The sequence below is a fragment of the Cyclopterus lumpus genome, chromosome 5 (assembly GCF_009769545.1).
Source record: "Cyclopterus lumpus isolate fCycLum1 chromosome 5, fCycLum1.pri, whole genome shotgun sequence".
NCBI lineage: Eukaryota > Metazoa > Chordata > Actinopteri > Perciformes > Cyclopteridae > Cyclopterus > Cyclopterus lumpus.
The window spans coordinates 6,630,917-6,654,976 of record NC_046970.1 but is presented as its reverse complement, the minus strand read 5'-3'; the positions used below and the strand labels follow the sequence as shown (position 1 = coordinate 6,654,976).

The 24,060-nt window shown below is 41.8% G+C and overlaps 2 protein-coding genes across 5 annotated transcripts; both read right to left on the bottom strand.

Annotated features, from left to right (window-relative positions):
* Positions 1-13,430: 13,430 nt before the first annotated feature.
* Positions 13,431-18,396, bottom strand: LOC117731344 (cell death activator CIDE-3-like). Of its 4 annotated transcripts, none has more exons than XM_034533633.1 (7): positions 18,161-18,396; positions 16,334-16,402; positions 16,070-16,223; positions 15,680-15,829; positions 14,382-14,572; positions 14,108-14,245; positions 13,431-13,868 (listed from the first exon to the last, which is right to left on the bottom strand). In XM_034533633.1, exons 1-7 carry the CDS (start codon positions 18,319-18,321, stop codon positions 13,676-13,678), a joined length of 1,056 nt encoding a protein of 351 aa, XP_034389524.1. In that variant the 5' UTR covers positions 18,322-18,396; the 3' UTR covers positions 13,431-13,675. The 4 variants fall into 4 exon arrangements, with proteins under 4 accessions (XP_034389524.1, XP_034389526.1, XP_034389525.1 ...); XM_034533635.1 differs by lacking the exon at positions 18,161-18,396 and adding an exon at positions 16,740-16,926; XM_034533634.1 differs by lacking the exon at positions 14,108-14,245.
* A 1,171-nt stretch (positions 18,397-19,567) lies between these two features.
* Positions 19,568-21,108, bottom strand: LOC117731345 (urocortin-3-like). Its single transcript, XM_034533637.1, has 2 exons — positions 20,862-21,108; positions 19,568-20,302 (listed from the first exon to the last, which is right to left on the bottom strand). The coding sequence occupies exon 2, from the start codon at positions 20,286-20,288 to the stop codon at positions 19,947-19,949; it is 342 nt and encodes a 113-aa protein (XP_034389528.1). The 5' UTR covers positions 20,289-20,302; positions 20,862-21,108; the 3' UTR covers positions 19,568-19,946.
* Positions 21,109-24,060: the final 2,952 nt, after the last annotated feature.

The following is a 24,060-nucleotide window of genomic DNA, read 5'->3' as shown; positions in this document are numbered from 1 at the left end:
AAAAAAATTGCTCTTTAGTTTGGAAAATGCACTTGACAAAGGGGTTGCTAAAAGATATGTTCATAAGCACTTCTAACTTAAACCTAACTTTAATACGAACACAAACAAAAACAGAAATGTAATATTAAGGGGAGCTACAGTACATGATGTAACTGTTTCTCGACAAACAACAACAAATACGTCCATTTCCCAAAATATTTCTCTAAAATAACTTCTAGCACCTGTTTAGGATGTTTGATCAATGTATGATAAGATAGGGTTCAGTCATTATATTTAAACATTTGGTCCTTGGTGGGGATACTTTTTCTTTTTAATACAAAGTGCAGGTTTATTCCGATCATTCCGATCTTGAAGAACACACAGTTAATTAAGAGGCCACTGATTGCACCTGCAGGAAATCACTTGAATGAATCCGATCCTGGCTATTTTTTCCCCCCTTAAATCATAAAGAGTGTTGAAACATTTGCCGACGAACCTCCAAGTCAAAAAGCATAGGAAACAATACGACGTGTCAGATCACCCGCCGACTATCAACTGCTGGAAACAAGACATTTGGTCGAGCGAACGATGGACTCATTTTCTCCCGAGGTTCGGTTGCCACGGCAACTACACAAGAGCCTCGATTAATGAGGGCACAGGTGCGATCGTATTGAAGTGTGTGACGGCGAGCTCTTTGGTGACGCCACGCTATAGACAGACAGACGGAGGAGTCGTGGAGTTAAAACATCCACCCGGAAACAGAGAGCATGTTACATTCTCACGGAGGAGATAAGGGAGACAAAAACAAATTCACTGGCGCTCGGTCCGCTCGTCTGTTGACTTCCATGTGTTCCTGTTCTCCCTGGGCATTGTAAACAGCAGAATGGGGGAGGAGATGGAAGTCCCTCAAGATCAACTGCAAAATAATATCAGCAAATTACACACTTTGTCCAGCACAGCCAGCGAAAAGTGGAAGATGAGCATGAGCGCAGCCCTGCAGCCACTCTGCTTGACCCACGTTCCAGCTGGTCTGTTCATGAGCAGACTAACTGATTGCCCCCAGAGGCTGGAATTGGGAGAGAGCGGGGGATTTTGTAAAGTAGTGGATTCTTGTTTAAGACAGGGCATGCATCACCTGGAAGTAGGACATCGGAAAACGCCCGCTAGAGAAAGCTGAGATAGATTACAGAAAATGTGAGCGGAGGAAGGAGAAAGGAAGGGCGAGCCAGGAGCACTGGTAAACAAGATGTCCCAGGGTGCTGGTTTCCTGGTTGCCTCCAGTACCCAACAGGCTGCCTCTGTCCCAAAAGACTCCACTCGTGATTGCCTGAGTGAAAAGCGTGACGACGTCCCGGGTTAGATGCTTAGCACAGGAAAAAAGCGGAAAAAGCAATCTGGTCGTTGAATGGCACAGCAGATGATGGAGGCCGAGCTCTACATGACACACGGTTGTCCAGTATTATAGGGATTGATGCTTTAGAGTTTGTATGCTCTATTTTTAGGGAGTATAGGTCTGATATTGGTCTGATTTTTAAGACAGTATTTTTCTGTACGGGTACATTTTCTACTATCGTTTTAATCACGGTTGAGGTGCGCGCGGGGGCGTGAAGTGTGAAAAATCAATCAACACGACCCTGTTTTAACCCAGCGTGCCTCGCGTCTGCCCGAGCGCTGTGCCGTTTCACACTGTTCTTCATACACAGGCCCGGTTGTTAGGACTTGTCTCCCCCTCTGACTCAGAGTCATCTCTGGGTTGGTTTCAGGTTCGGTCCTGTAAAGTGTGTCTTTGTATTTACGAGGCAGGCAAGTGTGAAATCAGGCGCCGGTCTTAAGATGGCTTCCTAATTATGTCGCCTGCAAGTGGAAGGCGGTCACCAGGGAGTTGCACAGGTGACTGTGTGTGTGTGTGTGTGTGTGTGTGTGCGTGTGACCATTATCTGGCAAGGCAGAGGGCGATGAACGCATCCTAACATACTAAGAACCAGGAAAAGACCACATCAAGGAACTTGCTTTTAATCTGTGGTCGCCTCGTCTCAGCAACACCTCGTCCGTTTACCCTCCAACAATGCTCCTGGATTCACATTTATATATTTCACATTTATATATTCCACGTATCCACACAGAAGCTGACATGAAGGAACCACTAAAAACAAATTAAAAATGTTCTCTCTCCATTTTTCTCTCGAAGATGTTTTGATGGCTGAGCCGACTTATTTAGTTTCTGGTTCACAACATCTGCTTCTATTATTTATTTATCAAGTGTTCTTAGTCATTTATCATGTGTTCTTATTGATTTATTACGTGTTCTTATTAATTTATTACGTGTTCTTATTCATTTATCAAGTGTTCTAATTCATTTATCAAGTGTTCTAATTCCTTTATCAAATGTTCTTAATCATTTATCAAGTGTTCTAATTCATTCATCAAGTGTTCTTATGCATTTATCAAGTATTATGATGTATTTATCAAGTGTTCTTATGCATTTATCAAGTATTCTTATGCATTTATCAAGTGTTCTAATTCATTTATCAAGTGTTCTTATTCATTTATCAAGTGTTCTTATTCATTTATCAAGTGTTCTTAGTCATTTATCAAGTGTTCTTATTAATTTAACAAGTGTTATTATTCATTTATCAAGTGTTCTTATTCATTTATCAAGTGTTCTTATTCATTTATCAAGTGTTCTAATTCATTTAACAAGTGTTCTTATTCATTTATCAAGTGTTCTTATTCATTTATCAAGTGTTCTTAGTCATTTATCAAGTGTTCTTATTAATTTAACAAGTGTTATTATTCATTTATCAAGTGTTCTAATTAATTTATCAAGTGTTCTTAGTCATTTATCAAATGTTCTTAATCATTTATCAAGTGTTCTAATTCATTTATCAAGTGTTCTTATTCATTTATCAAGTGTTCTTATTCATTTAACAAGTGTTCTAATTAATTTATTAAGTGTTCTTATTCATTTATCAAGTGTTCTAATTCATTTAACAAGTGTTCTTATTCATTTATGAAGTGTTCTTATTCATTTATCAAGTGTTCTTAGTCATTTATCAAGTGTTCTTATTAATTTAACAAGTGTTATTATTCATTTATCAAGTGTTCTAATTAATTTATCAAGTGTTCTTAGTCATTTATCAAATGTTCTTAATCATTTATCAAGTGTTCTAATTCATTTAACAAGTGTTCTTAGTCATTTATCAAGTGTTCTAATTCATTTATCAAGTGTTCCTAATCATTTATTATGGGTTCTTATTCATTTATCAAGTGTTATTATTCATTTATCAAGTGTTCTAATTTATTTAACAAGTGTTCTTATCAAGTGTTCTAATTCATGTATCAAGTGTTCTAATTCATTTATCAAGTGTTCTAATTCCTTTATCAAATGTTCTTAATCATTTATCAAGTGTTCTAATTCATTTAACAAATGTTCTTATCAAGTGTTCTAATTTATTTATCAAGTGTTCTTATTCATTTATCAAGTGTTCTAATTCATTTAACAAGTGTTCTTATCAAGTGTTCTAATTTAGTTATCAAATGTTCTTAATCATTTATCAAGTGTTCTAATTCATTTAACAAGTGTTCTTATCAAGTGTTCTAATCTATTTATCAAGTGTTCTAATTCATTTATCAAGTGTTCTAATTCATTCATCAAGTGTAGTCCAATGTGAAAGCATTGGTACATTTATATGGAAAACTGAAGCTCAGGTAATGTCATGTATAAATGTATAAATGTGCAATATGTAAACATTCATTTAACTCTGTAAAGCATTGGACGTCACATCTGGGTCTTAATCCCTTATCCTGTGTTTTTGATTGTGTGTCTCTGTGTTTAATCTCATTTCAGTTATATTTATATGTAAAGACTTATAATGTTTAATATGATATTTTGTATTTTGTATGCTTGTTTTGTTGCTTTGGGATTTTGTTTAATGCCATCGTTCTAGTAATCAAGTTGAACATTACAACTTTTCAGCAACTCAGAAGCAAAATAGTAGACATTGCCAATGTCCATCTAACTTCTAAATCTGCATCTCCACCCAAACAGTCAGATGTGAATGTAACAATATAAAGCTGGGCCCTTTTTATCATACCTGGCTAACGTAGTTAGCAGGATAATTTTCCGGATGAGATTACACAAATCAGAGTTTTCGCTTCCATGAAGCAAATTTGGCAAAATCACCAACACAAATTTTTAACCTGCTTGCAGGCTCATTCAATCTATCTGGATAAAAAGGCCACTCCCCCGGAAGAAAATGGCAGCTCCCATCCTCAGAGATCCCATTGATGAAGGAGCGATATTAGTTAGATTAACGTTTTATAGGGAGAGAGTTCTTCGAGATCGTCAAGATCCGTTATCACGTGATGACTTCCTATACGATTCTGCCCACAAGAAATCATTTATTTATTGACTGTCTCACAGACTGTATGCAGAGCCTTGTGGAACATTGTTGTACAGTGTGGAACATTGTTGTACAGTGTCGGCGATGCAGAACTTTCGGGAAAGCCGCTGTATGCCGAGCTGTTCGTAAAGTTTATTTAGCGCTTAAGAAACTTATGGATGTGTTCATTATGTTCCCTGCCCATGTCCTAGTAAATGCAATACAAGTTCTATATGGTCTCCATATACATACATGTATATACACATACTGTATATATTATCTACTTGTTCTGAAAGAGTTGAGATAGTTATTTGAGATCTCATTGGATGATGCATGCCATTAAGCCGACTGCCAGCAGGCACATTTAAAGAAATATAATCGGATTGATTGGGGTGATGAGAACACTTATGCTGCGTTCACACCAAAAGCGTAGTAGATTTCATGAAAGTCAATGCACAGATGAATGGATGCGAATAAAGCACTTTTTCATCCAGTTATCTTGACATAGTCGGTGAAAGTTACCAAGCTGTGTGAGCCTACGGGTGATGTTATGTATAACTATATATATATATATATGATATTAATGTTATGAACCCAAACACGAGGGCATTAGATGTTTCCGACGTTTGTGGGATTTCCACAACAAGTATAAAGCAGAAATAGTGGTTATTTCTTCCATGGTGGATGGTGGAAGCTTATCTCCGTGGATGTTTCCAGGGAGATAAGCTACGCCCCCTCTCCAGCGCGAGTGAAGTGAATGAATTGATTAGATTTTGCCATGATTATGGTCTGGAATTCCTCATATACATTCATGATCACCTCCTGCTCGTCAGCGGAGAAAAAAGAGGCTCTTCCTTTGAATTTATTTGCCTTTGTGCTGTTAGAAAATCATGGATTCGGTGATCAACGCTTCCCCCTTTTGAAGTCGGACGAGCACGCGCAATTATCCTGAGTACTGACGTCTAGTTCAAATTACCGAGATAGTTTGATCAGCCTTTGAGAAACCGAGATTTCAATCATCATGTGATCATCATTAAGCTGGACAATAGGACATTTGATCGACTTAGTTGAACCACGTACGAGAAATAGGGCCCTGGTGGAGAACGTCATTCTGGGAAATGTGAAACAATACAAGTTCAGGAAAAGTGAAACAAACATGTACATTACAACGCTTTATGACACCAGAGACTGATCTGATAATATAATGGGTCATTTCTCCATTTTCAAAGTAAAAGCCTCAGCAAGGGGGTTTAATTCACATGCAGGTGCAGCACGTCCAAGACTTCCTCTTTCTACAGAGATCCAAGTGGCTCCCGACCCCGTTTTCCCCTTCTGTGTATGAAGCCAGAAACTATGTGACAAGAGACGATATAACATATATGAATGAACAGCCCGTCACATCGGCAATCCCCAGGAGCAGCAGCAGCATAAAGATTAATCTGTAGTGAAGATAATCTTGTTATTCCTGTGAGACGAGCTGATGTAACAGGTTGTCAAACGGGTGTTTCGTCAAAAAAAAGACAGGAATGCAGACGAAGGGCACATGAGTAGTAATGTAGGAAGGTAGGAGTATTTCTATGGGAATGCAATGGGATATTATATGTTTATGTTCATCAACCACACTAAAAGATTATTATGATTTTATGAAATACATCAATTGTTTGATATTTTACTTTTTTACTCTCAGTGGCAACCGAAGCAGAACCAGACATCACCTTTTTATTTTTGCACATATGTGACTTTTTGTTTGTTTGTTGTCACATGGAATCTGATCTTTTCAATTCAGGTCTCATTTATTGCAGTGGAACAATGGAATTAATGTGACTTTTACATTACATCAAGCTCCCACCACTACTGGCTCCATCTCTGCCTCCACGCACACCTACGTACAGAAGAAGCATCTATTGCTTTCTCATTATTATCCGCTCACTTATTCGCTGGCCTCCATGTGCATGCTGATGTAAACGTAAACGCTAAGTTTAGTGGCGCTGCGTGTGACATCTTTGTTATTGTTCTTTTGCGCGTTTGGATCAATGGACCCTTCACTAAGTCCCGCCCCTCGAATGCAGACCATCCATAAAAACCTTCTATGCTACGCTATCTCCATATGGTAGCTCTGAGACCATGACGGAGTAGCAGCCGAAAAAAATCAAATTGATCAGATTTGAGCTCGCTGTGTAAACATAGCCTTCGTTTTTCATGTTAGCGTGCTAACATTCGCTCGTGTCATGTCATTAAGCTATATACATATTTATCAGTAAAGCATATCCACATATATGGGACTCTATAAACATCACAGATTTATAGAGGTTAGAAGTAAATCAGTTTAACCTCATTAAAATGCTAACTTATGCAGCAAGGTGCCCGAAAATCTAATCACGCCGTCGACTCAAACGAGGGAAGCTGTGAGGAAAGTATGACCGCTCTGCCATGTACGGTTTCATGCACTCTGCGAAACTGCGGTTGTAGGACAGACAAAAAAGGGAATAGTCAGGGTATTCATTCTATTGTATATATAATGACACTGTAGGGCCATTACAGCACACACACTGTAATAGAAGACGATCCATCACACTGTGGAGTAGAAAAGATTTTGTCTACTTCAGGTACTTGAAATGAAGCTGACCTCCACAAAGCAGACTGTTGATTGTAAGCAGACGTTACTTGGGACAAAGCAGACACAAGATTAGAGAGGACAGCGTCTGAGAGTCTTCAGCGTGGAGGGGGGAGTGACGACAAAACAGAGAGACCTGGAGTTATCATGACGAGCATATACTATGCACTCCGACTGTGCATTAAACACCCACCAGCATGTGTGTACTCCCTATTGAGACGTCAAGCTGTTGTTTGAGCACTCTCTCCAGTCACCGCTTCATGTTGGAGACAAAAGGTCAAGGCAGAGCAAAACACTGGCAGGCCACCGCTCATCCTCAGCACAGCCTGGGAGAGCAACATACATCTACAATTACTATATTTGTGCACGCGCGCACACACACACACACACACACACACACACACACACACACACACACACACACACACACACAGTTGTACAACAGGACACCTGCTGACTCCAAGTGGTCTTGTAGTTGAATACACAGAGTACGAAAGTCTCATCTGGAGCAACGCTGGAGTGTTTTACAGTGTCGTAGATCGGGGGGATTAGTTTCCCTGCCAGCAGATGAAATGTTAAACAAATACGAATTGAATACAGATTTCCCCACTGAATCGGACTTAGATGGTTGTCTGCCTTGAGCACGCCAGCTCTTTGAGGCACGAGTCCGACCTTCAAATGCGAGGACAAATACCACCGAGACATCGTGTTCCCCGCTTTCAAGATTAGCATCATGAACATTCTCAATGCAAATAAATAGTTATATACTGCCAATGTGTCCATTTAAATCGTTAAATGGACGCACAACGAGAAACGGGCCTGCATGTAAATGTGAGGCCCTCTACTGGGACTGAGACAACACATTCTGAAATGATCTGTAGCAATTTAAGATGGTTGGTTGACAGAACCATCCCATCTCAAGGTCCACTCACTAGCTTTTTTTCTGGAGCTTGCAACCATATCACTCACTTCAACAGATGTATCTCCATGACAACTTAACCATCCACTGCCGATCATGGGAAGCTATTAAGTGGTCCTTGAGTTAAAATGACATTGTCCAATGTCAGGAATTAACATTGATGCTTATCTACCAGGACGAACGTGTGAACATATAGTTTGTATATAGTCGGATTGCTTTTTAGTGAACAATGCGAGTGTGTTGTCTGGCATTTAATAAAAGGTTAGATCAACTTCTCTTTGGGTGAAAACTAAAGATGTTAACCATCAGGTTGTAATACACCGCTCCAAAACATTAAGGGTACACGTAATCGGCGCAGTATAACACAGCGTTAGCGACTGTGAATCAATTTCACCTGCTTTGGTGCAAATGAAAGTGACGGGGGAGGCAACAGGAAGACCGCCCCCAAGAAGGGAATGGTTTTGCAGGTGTTGGCCACAGACCATTTCTCTTTCCTTATCCTCCCTGGCTGATTTGGCTCTAGTTTTTCATGTTGCCCTTGTCACTACTGGTAGCACGAGGCGGTAGCTGCAGTCCATTCAGGTTGCACAGGTCGTCCAGCACATCTATCGATGAGAAATGTTGCGAGAAGGTTTGCCGTGTCTCCCAGCACAGTCTCAAGAGCATGGAGGAGCAGGAGACGGGGCCACGGCCCATAGAAGGGCAACAAGCGGGGCCAGTATCTGCTCCTTTGTGCGAGGGGGAACAGGAGGAGCACTGCCAGAGCCCGACAACGTGACCTCCCTGGTTTCCTCCTGGTGCAGAACAATGGCCGGCCCCATGTGGCCAGAGTGTGGAGGCAGTTCCTGGATGAAGATAGCATTGATGCTCCTCTTTTTATTATTGCTATTGCATAATAGCTGTAGTATCAGTATAGTTTAGATTTCCTCCATGAAAAGTGAAGAGAATTCAAGTTTGACTCTTAAAAAAATAAAAAATTAAAATTAAGTTTCTAGTTCCAGACAATACAACACTGGCTGGTGATTAACACAAACAAACACATGCGCACTACGTAAGGACACTCTTAACCTCCATTGGTATGTTAGCAAGGGCACGGGCAGGGTCAGGGGTCAGGGGTCTGCTTCACTTTGATTGGTTTATTGACTCTGTCCAGGGTTTCCACTACCCTTAATTGTGGCTGTTATTAAAACGGCATCCATACTTCCAATACAGCAATCCAATAATCCTTTCAGTCCAAGTCATAAATATTTTTGGCTCATTTCATAATGGAGCAGATGGAAAAAGCCAGCAGGACGGCATGAAATATGGAGAAATACAGAAAGGGCTTTCAGGTAAAATATGAGGGAGAGTACAATCAAGCAAACGCTCAGCTTCTTCAGCAGGAGACTCATCTTTAATGTATTTATCTCTTCAAGTGACCGCTGAGGAGAAATCCGAGCAATAACTTGAGCGCTCGGCGAGTGCACCGAGTGCCATTTCACTGAAAATACACTATAATCCATTATTCAGACGTATTCTCTGAATGACGGGCAATTCAGGTTTGAGCAAAGCATCCAGGCTCTCACTGAGGACCTTTGTGTTGTCCTGTTGCCTGAATTATTTATTGCTGAGCTTGAAATATGGACCTCAAATATAGCCAACCATTTAAAGAACATAAGCTCGGTGGTGGTGGAAGAAGAAGAAGAAGGGGAAAAAAAGGGTGTTGCAGCTGAACAGAAAGCAGCTTGGTGAAGAAAACGAGGAGGTTACTTCCCTGCAGAAGGAGTCAATTAGAAGACAATTGAATAATGTGTGTGTGAGACGGAGAGGCAGACACACTCCCTGTCTTCATGTGTCCAGCAGGATTTGGTTTCCCTCCTTCATGTTCACAATCAAAGCCGTCCACAGCTGGCCGGCGTGGCAGAGATGCGGCTCAGACCCAAATGCTTTCATCAAGAAACCTCCACAACCACTTCCTGTGACTCCCCATCACGCCTGCTGAGTCTTACTCACTGCCTTTAGTTCCACTTTTACTGTCTTTATATTTGTCCCTCTGTACATCTCTCTTTTTTTAGTTGTTATTTGACAAAAACTGTTGCTTGTGTTGAAAAAAACCCGGCATGAGACAACACATGGGTTGTATGAGAGAGTCAATCTAAGTTATTTGATTCTGTGAGGATCTAAAACGCTCGGCAGCAGATTGTCCAATCTGTCAAAACTAACACTGTTCGCCTTCCCGGCCTGTCTAACCCCCAAAGGCTTTACCAAACACCATTAGTACTCAAACAATGCAGCAATAACTTTACGTTATCAACGTAATTAGTTTTTCAATTAATCATTTCGACTGAAACAAATTTAAGAAAATAGGGGGGAATGCCAGTCAACATTTCCCAGAACCCAAAGTGATGACTACAAATTGCTTGTTTTTGCAACCAACAGTCCAAAACCGAAAGAACGTAATCCAAAATACATAACAGAAGACCAGTAAATAATCACAGTTGATAAGCTGGAACCAGATGAATTGTTGATCGACAGGTTGATTATACTTGAAAACCACATTTTGGATGAAAGAAAACAAAATCCTTAGAATGTTTTTTCTAAAATGTTGTTTATAATAGTTTGACAGATAAATGGAAAGAACTACATTCTGCTCATCACGCAATATACAATATATCCTAAAGGTTTAATTATAGAGTATTTCATGTACGTTGACATTTTGATGATTCTTCCTAAGGATGGGCAGATAGACTGCCAAACAGTGACAAATATATCACGTTTGGCCCCGAGGGCGCTGGCGCACACAACAAAACACAAACGCACACCCCATCCACGCTTTGATGTGGTGCGCATGGTGAGACGTTTCCATCGGACTGCATTGAGGAGGAGTCCCTCAGGAGCGTGGGAGAAATACAGCCTCAGTGCCCGTAACTGTGTCAAGGACCTACTTCCCACATACAGCCCGTGGGTTCTGATAAAACCCGGATTCCTCTGCTCAATCGATATTTCGTGGGGCGCGTTGTGCCAAACAGCGCACGGAGCGTTGTGCTGTGCGCTGCACGGGAGGAACGCAAGCAGCCCACCCATCTATAGCATCAAACAAACACAGAGAGCGTGACATAATATATATATGCATTACCACAGTGTTTCCAGTTCGTAAGGATGTTGTTGATTATCCACGCGAAAAGGTTATGGATTGAAAATACGGTGCGTAAAAGTTGCGCTATAGCCGATAAGAAAGTTTCTTTTTTTATAAAACGGCATTTTGACGTGTGGAATTTCAGCGCATGTGCCTATCATATAGAAAATATTCAAAAGACTGAAGTTATTGCTGGACTGCATAGGTCCGCACTGCTTACCAAGCGGCTGCGCAATGTTACACTAAAATGTGTTTAGCGGACCAACAAAACATATATCGCAGAGTAAATGAAAAAAAACAAAAAACCCACTTGGATTATTTTTTGCAAAACTGCGCTCTTACCTCTTCGAGTCGGAGCCGTGCGCTCAGCCATTCACGTCCGCAGTATGTGTGCGTGTGTGTGTGTGTGTGTGTGTGTATGTTTTGATGGGAAGCGTCCCGTATGTCCCGTGGAGCCGAGAGTGGACTGCCTCTCTGCGGAGCAGCGGAGCGCATGCTCAGCAGCAGCAGCTCCACCAGGGGCCACTGACAACAAGCCCGCTCAGTGAGACGGAAGGACGGACAGCCGTCCGCAGGAAGAGCGCCTGCTGGATGCGCAGAGGACGCGGCCGCCAGGATGACTTCAACCGAGTGAGGTAGGAGGAGGAGGAGGAGGAGGAGGAGGAGGAGGAGGAGGAGGCGGCATCTATGTTTAAAGATTTAAAACTTCGAAACTTGTTTGTGCTGCGATGCTGGTTGAAACTTAAGCCCCACTCCTATTTGTTGTGTGCACTAAATGAACAGCCACAATATTAAATGCACATGTGGCTTCACAGGAAGCTGCACACAAACACGGATAGTGATCGGGGCTGGAGACTATATACACGTCTTAACTTACACTTTATTTTAAATAAATGTCACGCAGCATTCATACATAAATTAAATCTGCCCACTCCTGATCTCTGCTTAAGGCTGCTGGAGGCTACATTAGCTGCTTCCAGCCTAAACGCATATTGACGGTTGAGTTGCATTGTGGGTAATGCAGTCGCCATATTTCGACAAGGACGAAGAAGGTATGAAATGTAACAAAGAAGTCTGTATTAAATAAAAAAAACGGATCTCTCCATTTCTGCTGCATCAATTGTTGATTCTCCATCATCAGTCTGACATCATGACGAGTGTGATGGTAAAGCAGTGGACAACTCCTTTAGGAACTGAAGCCACACTTTGAATGTTTCTCAATGTTTCAACTGTCAGTTGTTTTGGAGCGACGACAGTGGGTTCCCATCTTGCTTCGTCTTTTTGGTGAAGCGAACCCTTTTGTTCACAAGTGGATCGATCGCAGGTTTACCTTTTTAATGGCTGCAGAATTTACACTAAAGCTATACATTTGACTCAAACTTCAAGGTCAACCATTAACAGCATGGTTGGGAATTTTCACTTGGTCCACCTGAACCCAGTGAAATGAAAGAAAAATCTAAACCTCTTGCCTACTCGGTTAAACAGGGCAGATGCTGTAGAACCCGATCTATATAGAGCCAATTGTATGGCTTCAATTCAACACAATAGTACCATCAGGAATACTGCGAAAACACAACACATGCAGATTAAAGCAAGAGACAGTAACCCCCGTGACTTCAGTTCAAATAAGAGCACTGACTCCGTGGTCAATCACTTTAATGTTGTTGGCGCCGTATGCAACTACTACTCATGCATTCATGAGATACAATTTAATGGAAAATAGCAAATTCTGGAGAATGTTTTGATTATCCCGTGATTCAGTATCTCATTACATTTACAACAAAATCCCTCAATACATTAGCAAACAATAAATCCACTAGTATTATGTGGGGTGTATAGTCTTTCATGTAAACGCTGACTGAATCCCAAATGATCAAATCTGTCGACGATACTATTATTTCCTGCAGACGGGACCAAAGGAAAGAAACCGGCAGCAGAGACCGGGGGAGTGAGACAACTCTTGACCTACTGATATGTACCTTACACATTAATCTTTCTCTCAGGCGGCCAATTTGGTTGAAAATCTGTCCGCTGCTTTTTGCCGCAACCTTTTACGACAAGATGGCAAAAGTGGCACTTCTGCCGCCAGCTGAAGCCATCATCTCTCTTCTCTCGCAGCATAATGGTTTGCTTCCGGCCTCTCGCCCTCTGCAGCTGCTCTTACTTCGTTCTCTTCCTCGGATTTTCTGAGGCAGGGGCCGGCTGCAGCTGACAGGACAGTGCAGACCAGGGGACAATTAGGGAAGCGTGGGAGAGACAGCTGGACCTGTTGCCAATTACACTGACTTTAACCAGGACCCCCCCCCCCACACACACACACACACACACACACGCAGCCAGCTTAATGGGCTTACACTGCACATCCAAGCTCACTTATAGACCACTGTATGTAGAAAGAAATGGATTTTTTGGGACAGGAAATAAAAGTGTTAGTTTTATTTATTCATTCAGCTCCATAGGATAAAGTTACAGTAATGAGTAAAAGTGCTTTCTGAGGAATAAGTTATGGTATCAGCTTGTACATATAGGGCAAACAAAAAAAGAAAAGTAACAGAACAAGAAAGTGACGGACTAAATTTTCCGCACAACTGCACAGGAAACTGACACTGTCACTACACTGTGTCCTAAACGTGGACGAGGTGTTTGCGCCGTCATTGGCAGCGCCATCATGAGTGGGTTATCTTTCCCAGGAGCATGCTATGCAGCTGCCTGATCCTGCTTTCCTGTGGCAGTGGCAGGTTCTTCTCTGGTCGCTCCTCCTCCTCCTCCTCCTCCAGCAGCTGCTCGATGTAGCAGGAGGATCCCAGCAGGATGTGGCCTGTGGCCTGCATGGAGAAGATGGTCCATCGCAGAGCCTCCCTGGAAGCACAGAGGGAGGGAGAGAGAGAGAGAGAGAGAGAGAGAGAGAGAAAGAAAGGGGTCATATGCAGCAACTTGAGATATTCATAGTTATGATATTACTATTTATTTATTTGTAATGAAATGTCATGTCATGAGAAATGTCATAGAAAATAACTACATGAGCTGCTGACTGACATGAAATAATCATTCCTCACATTAACCACATCTCATAAAAAAAAAACTTCTAAGAAACAAACCTCTTCTCCGTGCTCCCCTGTGAGCACAACAGAAACATATTTGACCAGTCTGCAAAATGTAATCCTCTCCGACTGAAGCTCCGATGACATAACATGAATTTAATCCCGGTAAAATCAAGCCGTTTGTTCTTCTGCAATCTGATCATTTAAGTAGATACATTTTCCTTTTTGATTGGATTAAACGCTTGAAAAGAAGAAACAAAACATCGATTCCATGACGGTTCAACACAAAAGCAGAATAATGACAGGAGGCGTCAGATATTCAGACACTCACTTCAGCATCTTTTTGGCGGCGTAACAGCGCACGTCATAGGACACGGAATAAGCGCCGTACAGGGTTGCCTTCACGTTCAGGCAGCCAATGAAATCCTTGGGGTGGTTTTTGTAGAGGTCAAAGGTCACCTTGGCCACGTCTGTCCGGTGGTGTGGCCGGCACTCGCTGAGCTGATCTCTGGAGGGGCCGTTCTGTGAGGCGACGGACCGGGCACACAGGTTGGGTCAAAGGGGGCACACGCACACACACATTTAGTTGGCGTGATGACAACAGCAAGCTCCACCAGCAGACATGACGGACTGAAGCAGCTGCTGCCAGCAATGATGGGAAAGGCACATGACAATGAAGCGAGGTCAACGTGAGGTCACCAGAGGAAACATGTCGGGGGGCGAATGCAAATCACTGCATGCCTCAATTTCTATGGAAATTAATTGCTTTTGGGAGAAACGCCATTTAAATTTAATAGCAGCTTTTGATTCTTCTCTGAAAATTCTGAAGGGGGAAACTAATCTCTGGTGTTCGCCCCAAGCTCAGCCTTTGCACAATAACTGACATATTCCTCCTCGATTTAGTTTAAGGATACGGTGGTGGAAATTAATGTTACGTTACCTTGTGAGAAGTCAAAAGTACTTTAAGCACGGTTGTCATATAACACTTTATTACCAGAACAAGTTTACAAGTAATCAACCATGAGCCAAAGTACAGACAAGTCCTGAAACATTCAGCTGAATGGAACAGGAATCTCTGAAATGTCAGAAATTACTGCTAACGTTTCAGTCCAAGATCTCCAGCCTTTATACGTTTACAGAAGCTCAGTAGACAAATAACTGATCTACATAATGATGACAAAGCTGTTTTTCTTTACCTCAACTGCCCAGGCCCTCTATAATCAATAATGTTTTGCTTGTGTCCACTAAGATGAACCCAGGACATGTCGGTCATCATTGGTGTCCTGAATTTGCAGTGAACCCTGTCCTGGTTCTTTAGACACATGCGACTTTAAATAGTATATTCAAAGAAGTTGCACAACCTACTGTTGCCCGAGGACAAGAGGGTTTTTGCCCCGACAGATACAATATTTGCTGATTAAATTTCACTTTATTACTCTTCAGTCCACAGGCCCCTGTAGCATCCATATTCATGGCGGCTTCATTGAAGAAACAGATATTCCCCTGTTTATTCAGGCAATACGTAAAAGAATCAAGCAGTCAGTCATGTGTATGTGAAACGGCACACTGCAGCGGATCAACAGTGCCACCTACTGGTTGATGTGGAAAAAGGGTCAGACACTATCATACCGTCTGTGGGGTCCACTTGTGGCCCTTCTCCAGGACCATGAGGACAGCGTTGTCAGGCAGCGTCTGGAAGAACTCCTCCGTGTCCACCCCTGTGCCGTCTTCATCCAGCACCAGGGCGCCGACACACGGCACACTCAGCGAGTCGCTGACCTGAGTAGAGCGGGCACAAGGAGGAGCGCTTCAGATAACGCACGTTACGCAAAGATAGAGCATTGTTTGTCGGGCGTGCACCTCGATCTTTAACCAGCATGAGCCTCACAGACAATAAGTGAGTCATGGGCCAATCGGTCTGTGGCCGTTTTAGTCACCGTTTCATCATCAGCTACTCTCGACTACTTCCCAATTCCCTCACAGCCCTTTTGAACACACACACACACACACACTCCTTGCCTTGTTCATCAGGTCTTCTAGCACGTCCGCCATGATGCCCTTCTTCACACTGCGGTCGGCATTTGTGACCCTGAAGGGCTTAGGCCGAGGAGCTCGACCCGACAGGAGCTGCTGGGTCATGGAGGCGCTGGCCGAGACACTGGCCGTCACACACCTGAGAAAAGACGGAAGACATACTACTGAAACTCCATGATGTTCAACCTCCTCCACTGTTAACTGCCGGTCGTTGACCATCCCATCCAGCCCACGGAGCAGTGCTCTTACTTGGAGAGGGAAGACGGAGTCAGAAGGCTGAGGGACTTCATAGCGTATTCCATCTGAGAGCACATCGACCTGCGATTGGAGGAAGCATCGGTTTAGCAGCTAGACTTTAACTGGAAGAAAACACATCACGTGCAAAGGGTAACATTCCCAACAGGGCAAAGAGAAGAAGCAGCTATGAGTGAATATTGCAGCTTGAAAGTTTAAACATTTTAAAGTCAAACGATAAAGAAGGATCTGAAGTACATTCTGGTTGTGCGTGCCCTATTTAGTGTGCATGTCTACATCTATGATATTTAACTCATCCGTAAAACCAGACCCCTTTTTGTGCTTCAATAAACTACACACATTTCACAATAATTCCCTAAGAAAAAAAAGAAAAACCAGAAACATCTGTAACATATATGACCTTATTGTTATAGAGAGGAGACGTGGTTGTCCTGGCCGTGTTTGAATGTAATCCTTATCGCTGTGGTCCTGAAGTGCTGCTCCTAACTCCACTAAACCTCTCTGACACTCTTCTGGCCGTGTCTTGCGCCACTCGGCGACTGAACTTTGTGCCGATGACCGTTGAGCTCGTTGCAAGCTGTGTTGAGTAACTCTCCATGAGCACTGCTCTGACCCTCCCCTGCGAAAGCCCCGGATTTCCTACTGAGGAAAGTGTCCCTCTCAAAATATGCCAACAGAGTGGTCTGTGAAAAGTTTCTCAGATTAACCCGGAGATTGTTATTGGAAAGATTTCTAAAGACATTACAAATCATATTTTTCAATACATGTGGAACAAACTAAATCATATTTAGCTCTATACTGTAGAAAACGATCCATCTATCTGCATGGCTAAATAGCGAGAACATGTGATTTGTATAATTTGGTGAATCAGCCCTTTAAAAGACAAAACAAAGAGGTTTGTTATATGAAAACCAGAAGTCTTGGTTAACTTAACATGTTTGCTTTGCGGCTCTTGGCGAGAGCAAATTTGTCACATTAGAGCTTGCGGGGAAATTTCTCATCTATAAAAAAAACACAATTTTCTAGTGAATCTGATTTCAAATGACATCAAGCTAGAATCAAATGATCTCAGAAAGACAACGAACAGGCGTCAGCTGCCATGTCCTAGTTGAATGTTCTACCTTCAATGCAGTCAAAGGAGGATTTGCTGATAAAAGAAAGATACAAACCTCCTCAAACTTCAACCTCTGACAAAAACTAAATGGCAATTTGCACTTTTTTCAAAGGTCGCAGAGAATATGTGACAGTTATGCAATTGCTAGAACATGAAGTATGTATTTGTTCAATGTTCAGAGTTATCTCACACATTGGCTTATGGAATACGTGTCCATACATCCCAGTGTTATCACATGATGGCACAACCCTACAGCTATAGTTAGGTAGTCTGAGGTCACAATAACTAAAACCCAGGGATTGATAAGAAAACTGTGACAAAAATCTTACCCGGGTACATTTTAAAAAATCTGCAGTTTCAGTAGGAAGAAACGCAAAGAGAGCGAGAGGGGGGGGGGGGATCAAAAGACCACATTCAACTGGTAATGTTCCTCAAATGACACACACACACAGACACGCGCACGCGCACAGAGACACGCACACACACACACACACACACACACACACACACACACACACACACAAACAGACGCGCGCACACACACGCACAATACTGAGGTTGACAACGGTACCACAGCGTAATGCTACATGTAAATGTTTAAATGTTTCTATGTGCACCTGCTTGTTTTTTTTATTTCACAGAACAAAGAGTGATACGATACCCAACCAAAGCACAACGTGGAACAACAGTAACAGATTCAGACTTACTTTCCGTCGCGCGTGCTTCCGGACGTAAAGTGCAGCCACGAGCAGCCCGTCGCTGCTCCAACGCTAATTAATAACACCTGGATGACACTGATTACCCGCTCCGGGTTGCGCCATTTTCGGCTTCTTTGTCCCCCTTCTGTGTGCGTGCTCTGTGTGCGCATTGAACCAACGCGCTGCTCAGAGAAGAAGTAGTGGATAACAAATTAATGTTGACGACGTGAGGAGCCGTCGTTTGCCAATCCGTAAACTAATAACTAATGATAGCCACAGCGAGACAATGAGGACACCATGCGGACAAACGAGGAACTGCCTCACTTTGAAAGACGTGGCCGAAGTCCATCGCAATGCTTTGCCGAGTCGTGAACATCTTTATAGTGAAAGTACCACAATATAGTAACGTTTTTCAATTTGTACTGAAGTAAAAGTACAGATGTAAACTATTAGCAACTAATTTACCCCCATATTGCCCGCATTTTGTGATATTACCCACGCCCAGATCTATATCATTTGTAGTACAATACTTGATTAAATGCAATAGCATTAAGCAGAAATACTCTTGTGGAGACCAATCCGTGAATAAAGTTTAAACTCAAACTGAAAAGAATAACTTAAAATTGTGATTTGTCAGAGAAGTGCAGTCATTACAAAAAACATTCATTGTGATAAGAGGGTTATGACGATGAGTGGAGTTTTTTTTAATTTTGTCACATTTCTACACTTTTTCAATAAGTAGCCTAAGAAAACCAGTGAGGCTTCCTTAATTAGATTATTGTTACATCATTCTGATGAAAACGTAACAAATCCTTGTGCTCTGTGAGTCCAGTTGGGGTAACAACCACATGGGTAATTTGTACATCTGCAGGGTGTGGAGGGTTTCTTTCATGCCCAGTAATGACTTCATATTGGCCTTACATATAAATATAAAGAACATCTATTTGCACTTGTGTTGGCTTTAACTACGGCGGCTTGAAATGGTACAAAGAAAACAATAATAATTCAAGGTAGCCAGGGTAAAACTGGACAAACTCCAATGTAAATCAGATGAGCAGTTTATTTCACTCTGTTGCTTCATATTTCATGCTCCCTGCAGGGGCACAGATGATTCATGCCACATATATTAGTGCAATGTAGAGCAGATAATGCATTAGACTTAAAATAGCTGCGACTTGTTTGCCAAATTCATCAAGTATCAGTGAACAAAGGTCTATAGAAAGGGTCTGTTCTATCTTCAGAGGTCAATATCCTGCCCACGTCTTTGTCCTGTTATCACATATCAGACCCTGTGACGCAGGCTCATTTAGCTCAGACCCATTCATTTGTGCTTTATGGGTTGCTGATGCTTGTAATTATACTAAGCATGGCTCATATCAATGCAGTGAGTGAAAAGAATTAGACTTGAGAAAGAAATATGATTATCATACTGGATTTAATTGAACAACTTTTTTTCTTTGAATCCAAGATTACACATGCAGACACAAGACACACATTTGGGATTTTTGAGACAAATCTTGGAGACAAAAGACCAGCTTCATCTTACTTTGTTTGACATTGTTTGCAGTGCCACCCATAGAGTGTGTTTTTGGGTGTAAAATGAGGTCATATAATCATTTAATGCAAGTACAAAAGTAAAGCAAATCTAAGCTCTAAAGGACAGATACTGACCGTAATGACGCAATTTCACCTGAACTAACGCTGTTTCTAACCAGGTGTAAGGAGTTAACTCCCCTGTGAGGTGAGATGTTGTCCATCGGGCCCCTGACAGCTCCCAGGCCCCCCACTGTGCTTCTTATTTCCTCTTGCCTATTCGTGCCATCAGTTCTGCATTGGCCGCAGCCTTGGTTCTCATGTCCTGGTTCTTAGCGAGGTCTATGAGGACACTGAGGATGCTGGTGGGAACATCGAGGGACAGGGCGAAGCGGGACCCCTGCTGGGCTCTCTTTGGCACCTGGGAGGCCGGGCCCCGTGGGGCTCGTTCTTGCCGGAGCAGTGAGTTCAACAAGCCGCTGCGGTTCAGGATGTTGACGGCCAGCTCGTCCCTCCACGTGTCCTCGTCGGGACCGCTCCTCTGGCTCTGGACGGTCCACGGCAGCAGCAGAGCCAAGCAGAAACACACTCGCACACTCCTCATGGTCAGGGCTCTGTCTGCAAGGAGAGAAGGAGAGAATTAACTGAATACTGAATTGCTCCCTGTAGCTGTGTCGACGGTGGATGAATGTAACATGATTGTAAGTCGCTTTGGATAAAAGTGTCAGCTAAATGACATGTAATGTAATGTAATGAGAAGGAGAGAAGGCACACAGATCAGCCAGCGGCTCTTGACTTCACTACTTTGACCCCGCAAGGCTTCTTTCTCTCCGTCGTCGTTCTGTACCGATTACATATGCAAATATGCTTTTAGAGGCTAATAGATGAGACAGTGATAATATTTTGTAAATATCCAGGAACATCTATAGATTAACATTTGAATAGTCCCTGTCGATGCAGAAATGGAGATAAATGATCTACTGTGCAGTAAATATAGACAAAAGACATAAAAGAATGTTGGAAAAGTACTTTGTTTATACCGTTTTCTGCACACATTCATTGTCCTATAAATACGTCTAATAATGAAAAGAAATCATGCGACGTGTTCTGACAAATAAAGGCTACAGATAAACCTGGGTATGCCTTTACAAATGTCATAATCTCCATCAATACTTACTCAGTCACCCCCGTGAAAAGTTAGTAACTGGACAAAAAGGCACTTCTCCTTCCTGTGGTCTCAAGCAGGGCTTTGGTATTGATCTCTTGTCTTAGACCCAATAATACTGTGTGCTGCCTCACAGCTTCTTCTTCTTCTTCTTCTTCTTCTTCTTCTTCTTCTTCTTCTTCCGGAGCTACAGGATGATCGACCTGTGTGACACGCAGTCGGATGTTCAAATGGACTTCTGCCTCTTCGTCCACAGAGTTTTTTTTGCAGTGGCACTACCCCTTCTTCCCCTCTCTGTTTATCTTTTTATATCTTTACACCCCATCACCCTCCCTTCCTCTCATCTCATTTCCTCTGCACTCATTGCCGTCTTTCTCTTTCTAAAAATAACACAATGTTCAATCACAATAGTTAGCCGAGAATGAATGGGAGAGTTGACCCGAGTCAAAGCACAACTGAAACCCACCACTTCTGTTCAAAAAGTTAAGTACCAACAAGCTGCAAAAAAACCAAAAAAAACAATTCCTTTCTTATCATGATGTTATGAGTTCCTGTCAATCATCCATGCAGACTGGGTGACCAAAGCCTCCTCAAGAGACAAACAATATTGAGATGGCCAATGTTCGTGCTATTGCAGATTGTTGTGATCATCTTTGTAGTTCCTGTGTGATTTTAATACCGTCTAGTTTCCAGACTCTGCTTCAAGGTAATGTGTTCACTGATTTACAAGGTGTGATACCACAAGGCCACAATAATTGGGAGCATGCTCTGTACGCTGGTTTGTTTTACTCAAATATATTTAAATCAACAGAACATTGTCTCATCAAAGATTACAGACAAATATCCAGGACGGAAAACAAGCGGCCTACGTCAAAAAGTCCTCATTTGGGAGTTCTACATGAAAGAGTAGCCACAAATTCTCCCACATTACTGTGACGGTGATTCAATTCTACAGGGAGCATTTAGTTGGGAGTAACAGCAGCTAAATGTGGTGTCATCAGTGAGAGAGTTTAGGGATGCAATTACATATCTTGAAATGGGATTAATGCGTTTCATAATAATTCAAGTGAAATAAGTGAAACTCCAAATTTGCTCCTTGGGTTCCCATTTTGAAATAATAGGCTTGCTTAAAGTCACAATAATCAGGGTGTTTTTTTTTTTTTACTCATGTTGTAGACTCAGATCGGATTTTGTGCAGTGACAGGCTATGTGCACGTGTGCACCTTTGTGCACGTGCGTTCTCGTGTGGTACCTTGAAATGTTTGGCATGACATGGAGACATTTAAATGCTGGACAATGCGCAGTTACTGTTTTTTTTTTTTTAAACGAACATTATGTACAGAAATCTCTATTTTAAGACCACAGAAGTGTGTGTGTGTTTGTGTCTGTGTGTGTGTGTGTGTGTTTGTGTGTCTGGATGACATCAAGGAGGAAGGGGCTGACCAACAAGACAAAGCCTACCTCCATTCCTGAGTCACCTCCAGTCCAGCCCATCAAGGGACTTATCCTCATCTGAGTAACGATATGGATATCACAAGAGCAGCCCCGTTACAGTTGGGCCCTTAGGGGCCTTCAGGGTTACAAGCCGTCTCAGATACCCTCCGATAAACAAACACGGGTCGCACAAATGTCATCCAGCAGCAAACAAACGTCCTGCAGGCTGAACCAATAGCGTCATCACAGATACTGTGTGACGCAGCAATACACACTATATATATACACACTATAATCTAAGACGATATATATACGTTGGATCTTGAATCACATACACACACACATTATAGTATGTGTGTATATATATATATATATATATATATATATATATATATATATATATATATATATATACACACACACATACACACACACATATATATAAATATGTGTGTGTATATATATATATATATATATATATATATATATATTTATGTTGGATCCTGAATGATAGATGACTGTCTTAGATTATAGTGTGTATGTATATACACACACATATGTACATACATATGTGTATATATATATATATATACACACACATATGTACATACACGTATATACAAATATATATGTGTAGAAATAGCACAGCAGGTCCCATTGTGTGGCTTACTTACTGACGTAGGTTCTGATCAGATAAACTCAACGTGTCAGAGCGCCTCATAACAATCACTTTGAGCAGTGACGTCAATCTGATGGTTGTGCACATTGAACTGCCATTCAAATTCTGAATAAATCTGAATTTGATTCCAAATTAGAAATTTAAAAAAACAATATAACAATTGGTTGAGTATATCGAGAATTGTATTTGTTGACATTTGTCACGTTAGTTCATCTTCTCTTAAAGTGGGCGACACCGCAGCCTCTGCATGGGTTGTACCATGCGAGGAAGTTCTCCCCTCCCAAATACAGTTGGTTCGGTCCGTAGCCCGTCTTTTCCAAAAAGTTTTCTCAGATAGGATACTGATACCTGGGCCCGCCCGACCGCAGCGATACACGTCAGGGAGGATGGACGGGAGGAAGAGGGCAGGAGGGGCTGAAAAAGCCAGGTTGAAAAAAAGAAAGGCATTGGAGGAGGAGGATGCCTAATGTGCCAAATTTACTGATTTATTTTCAAGAGGACAAACACAAGAGGCAACTGGTAAAGAGAGACAAAGGCCTAATGATTAGCAACGTAACTATTCGGCTAACGTTGTAGCCTTGATTAATAGCGTTGTAGCGTTGTCAACCTATTCCCAAGCAAAATATTAAATTGAATTAAAATATTAGCCTTTTTATATCACCCAAAATATGGCGATCCATAGACTTTGCAAATATCATGCAAATATTGATATATAATATTGATATTGAAGTATGCAGTAATATGACTTTCTTTGTAGCTTCGGAGCAGCAGATAAGACAGTATGTATACTGTACTGTGAGTTGAACTGTAAACATTAGTTCAATATGCCTCTTTGTTGAAGAGTGGAATATGTTTCAAATGTTTTATTTATTTATTTCTGCTTTTGTTAATTTATCAACCTATCCTTGTGGAATATTTTTTGTTAACTTCTCATCTTAAGTGGATTATTATTGTTGTATTTAACCGTTACATTATTTGTTGGACCATGGTAGTAATAATTTTAAAAAAAATACAGGATAGTAAGAGCTGAACTGTTGCTTCATTTATCCAATTTCCACTACCATGGAAAAAGTGGGCTGGTCTTGAGGCTAAATATAA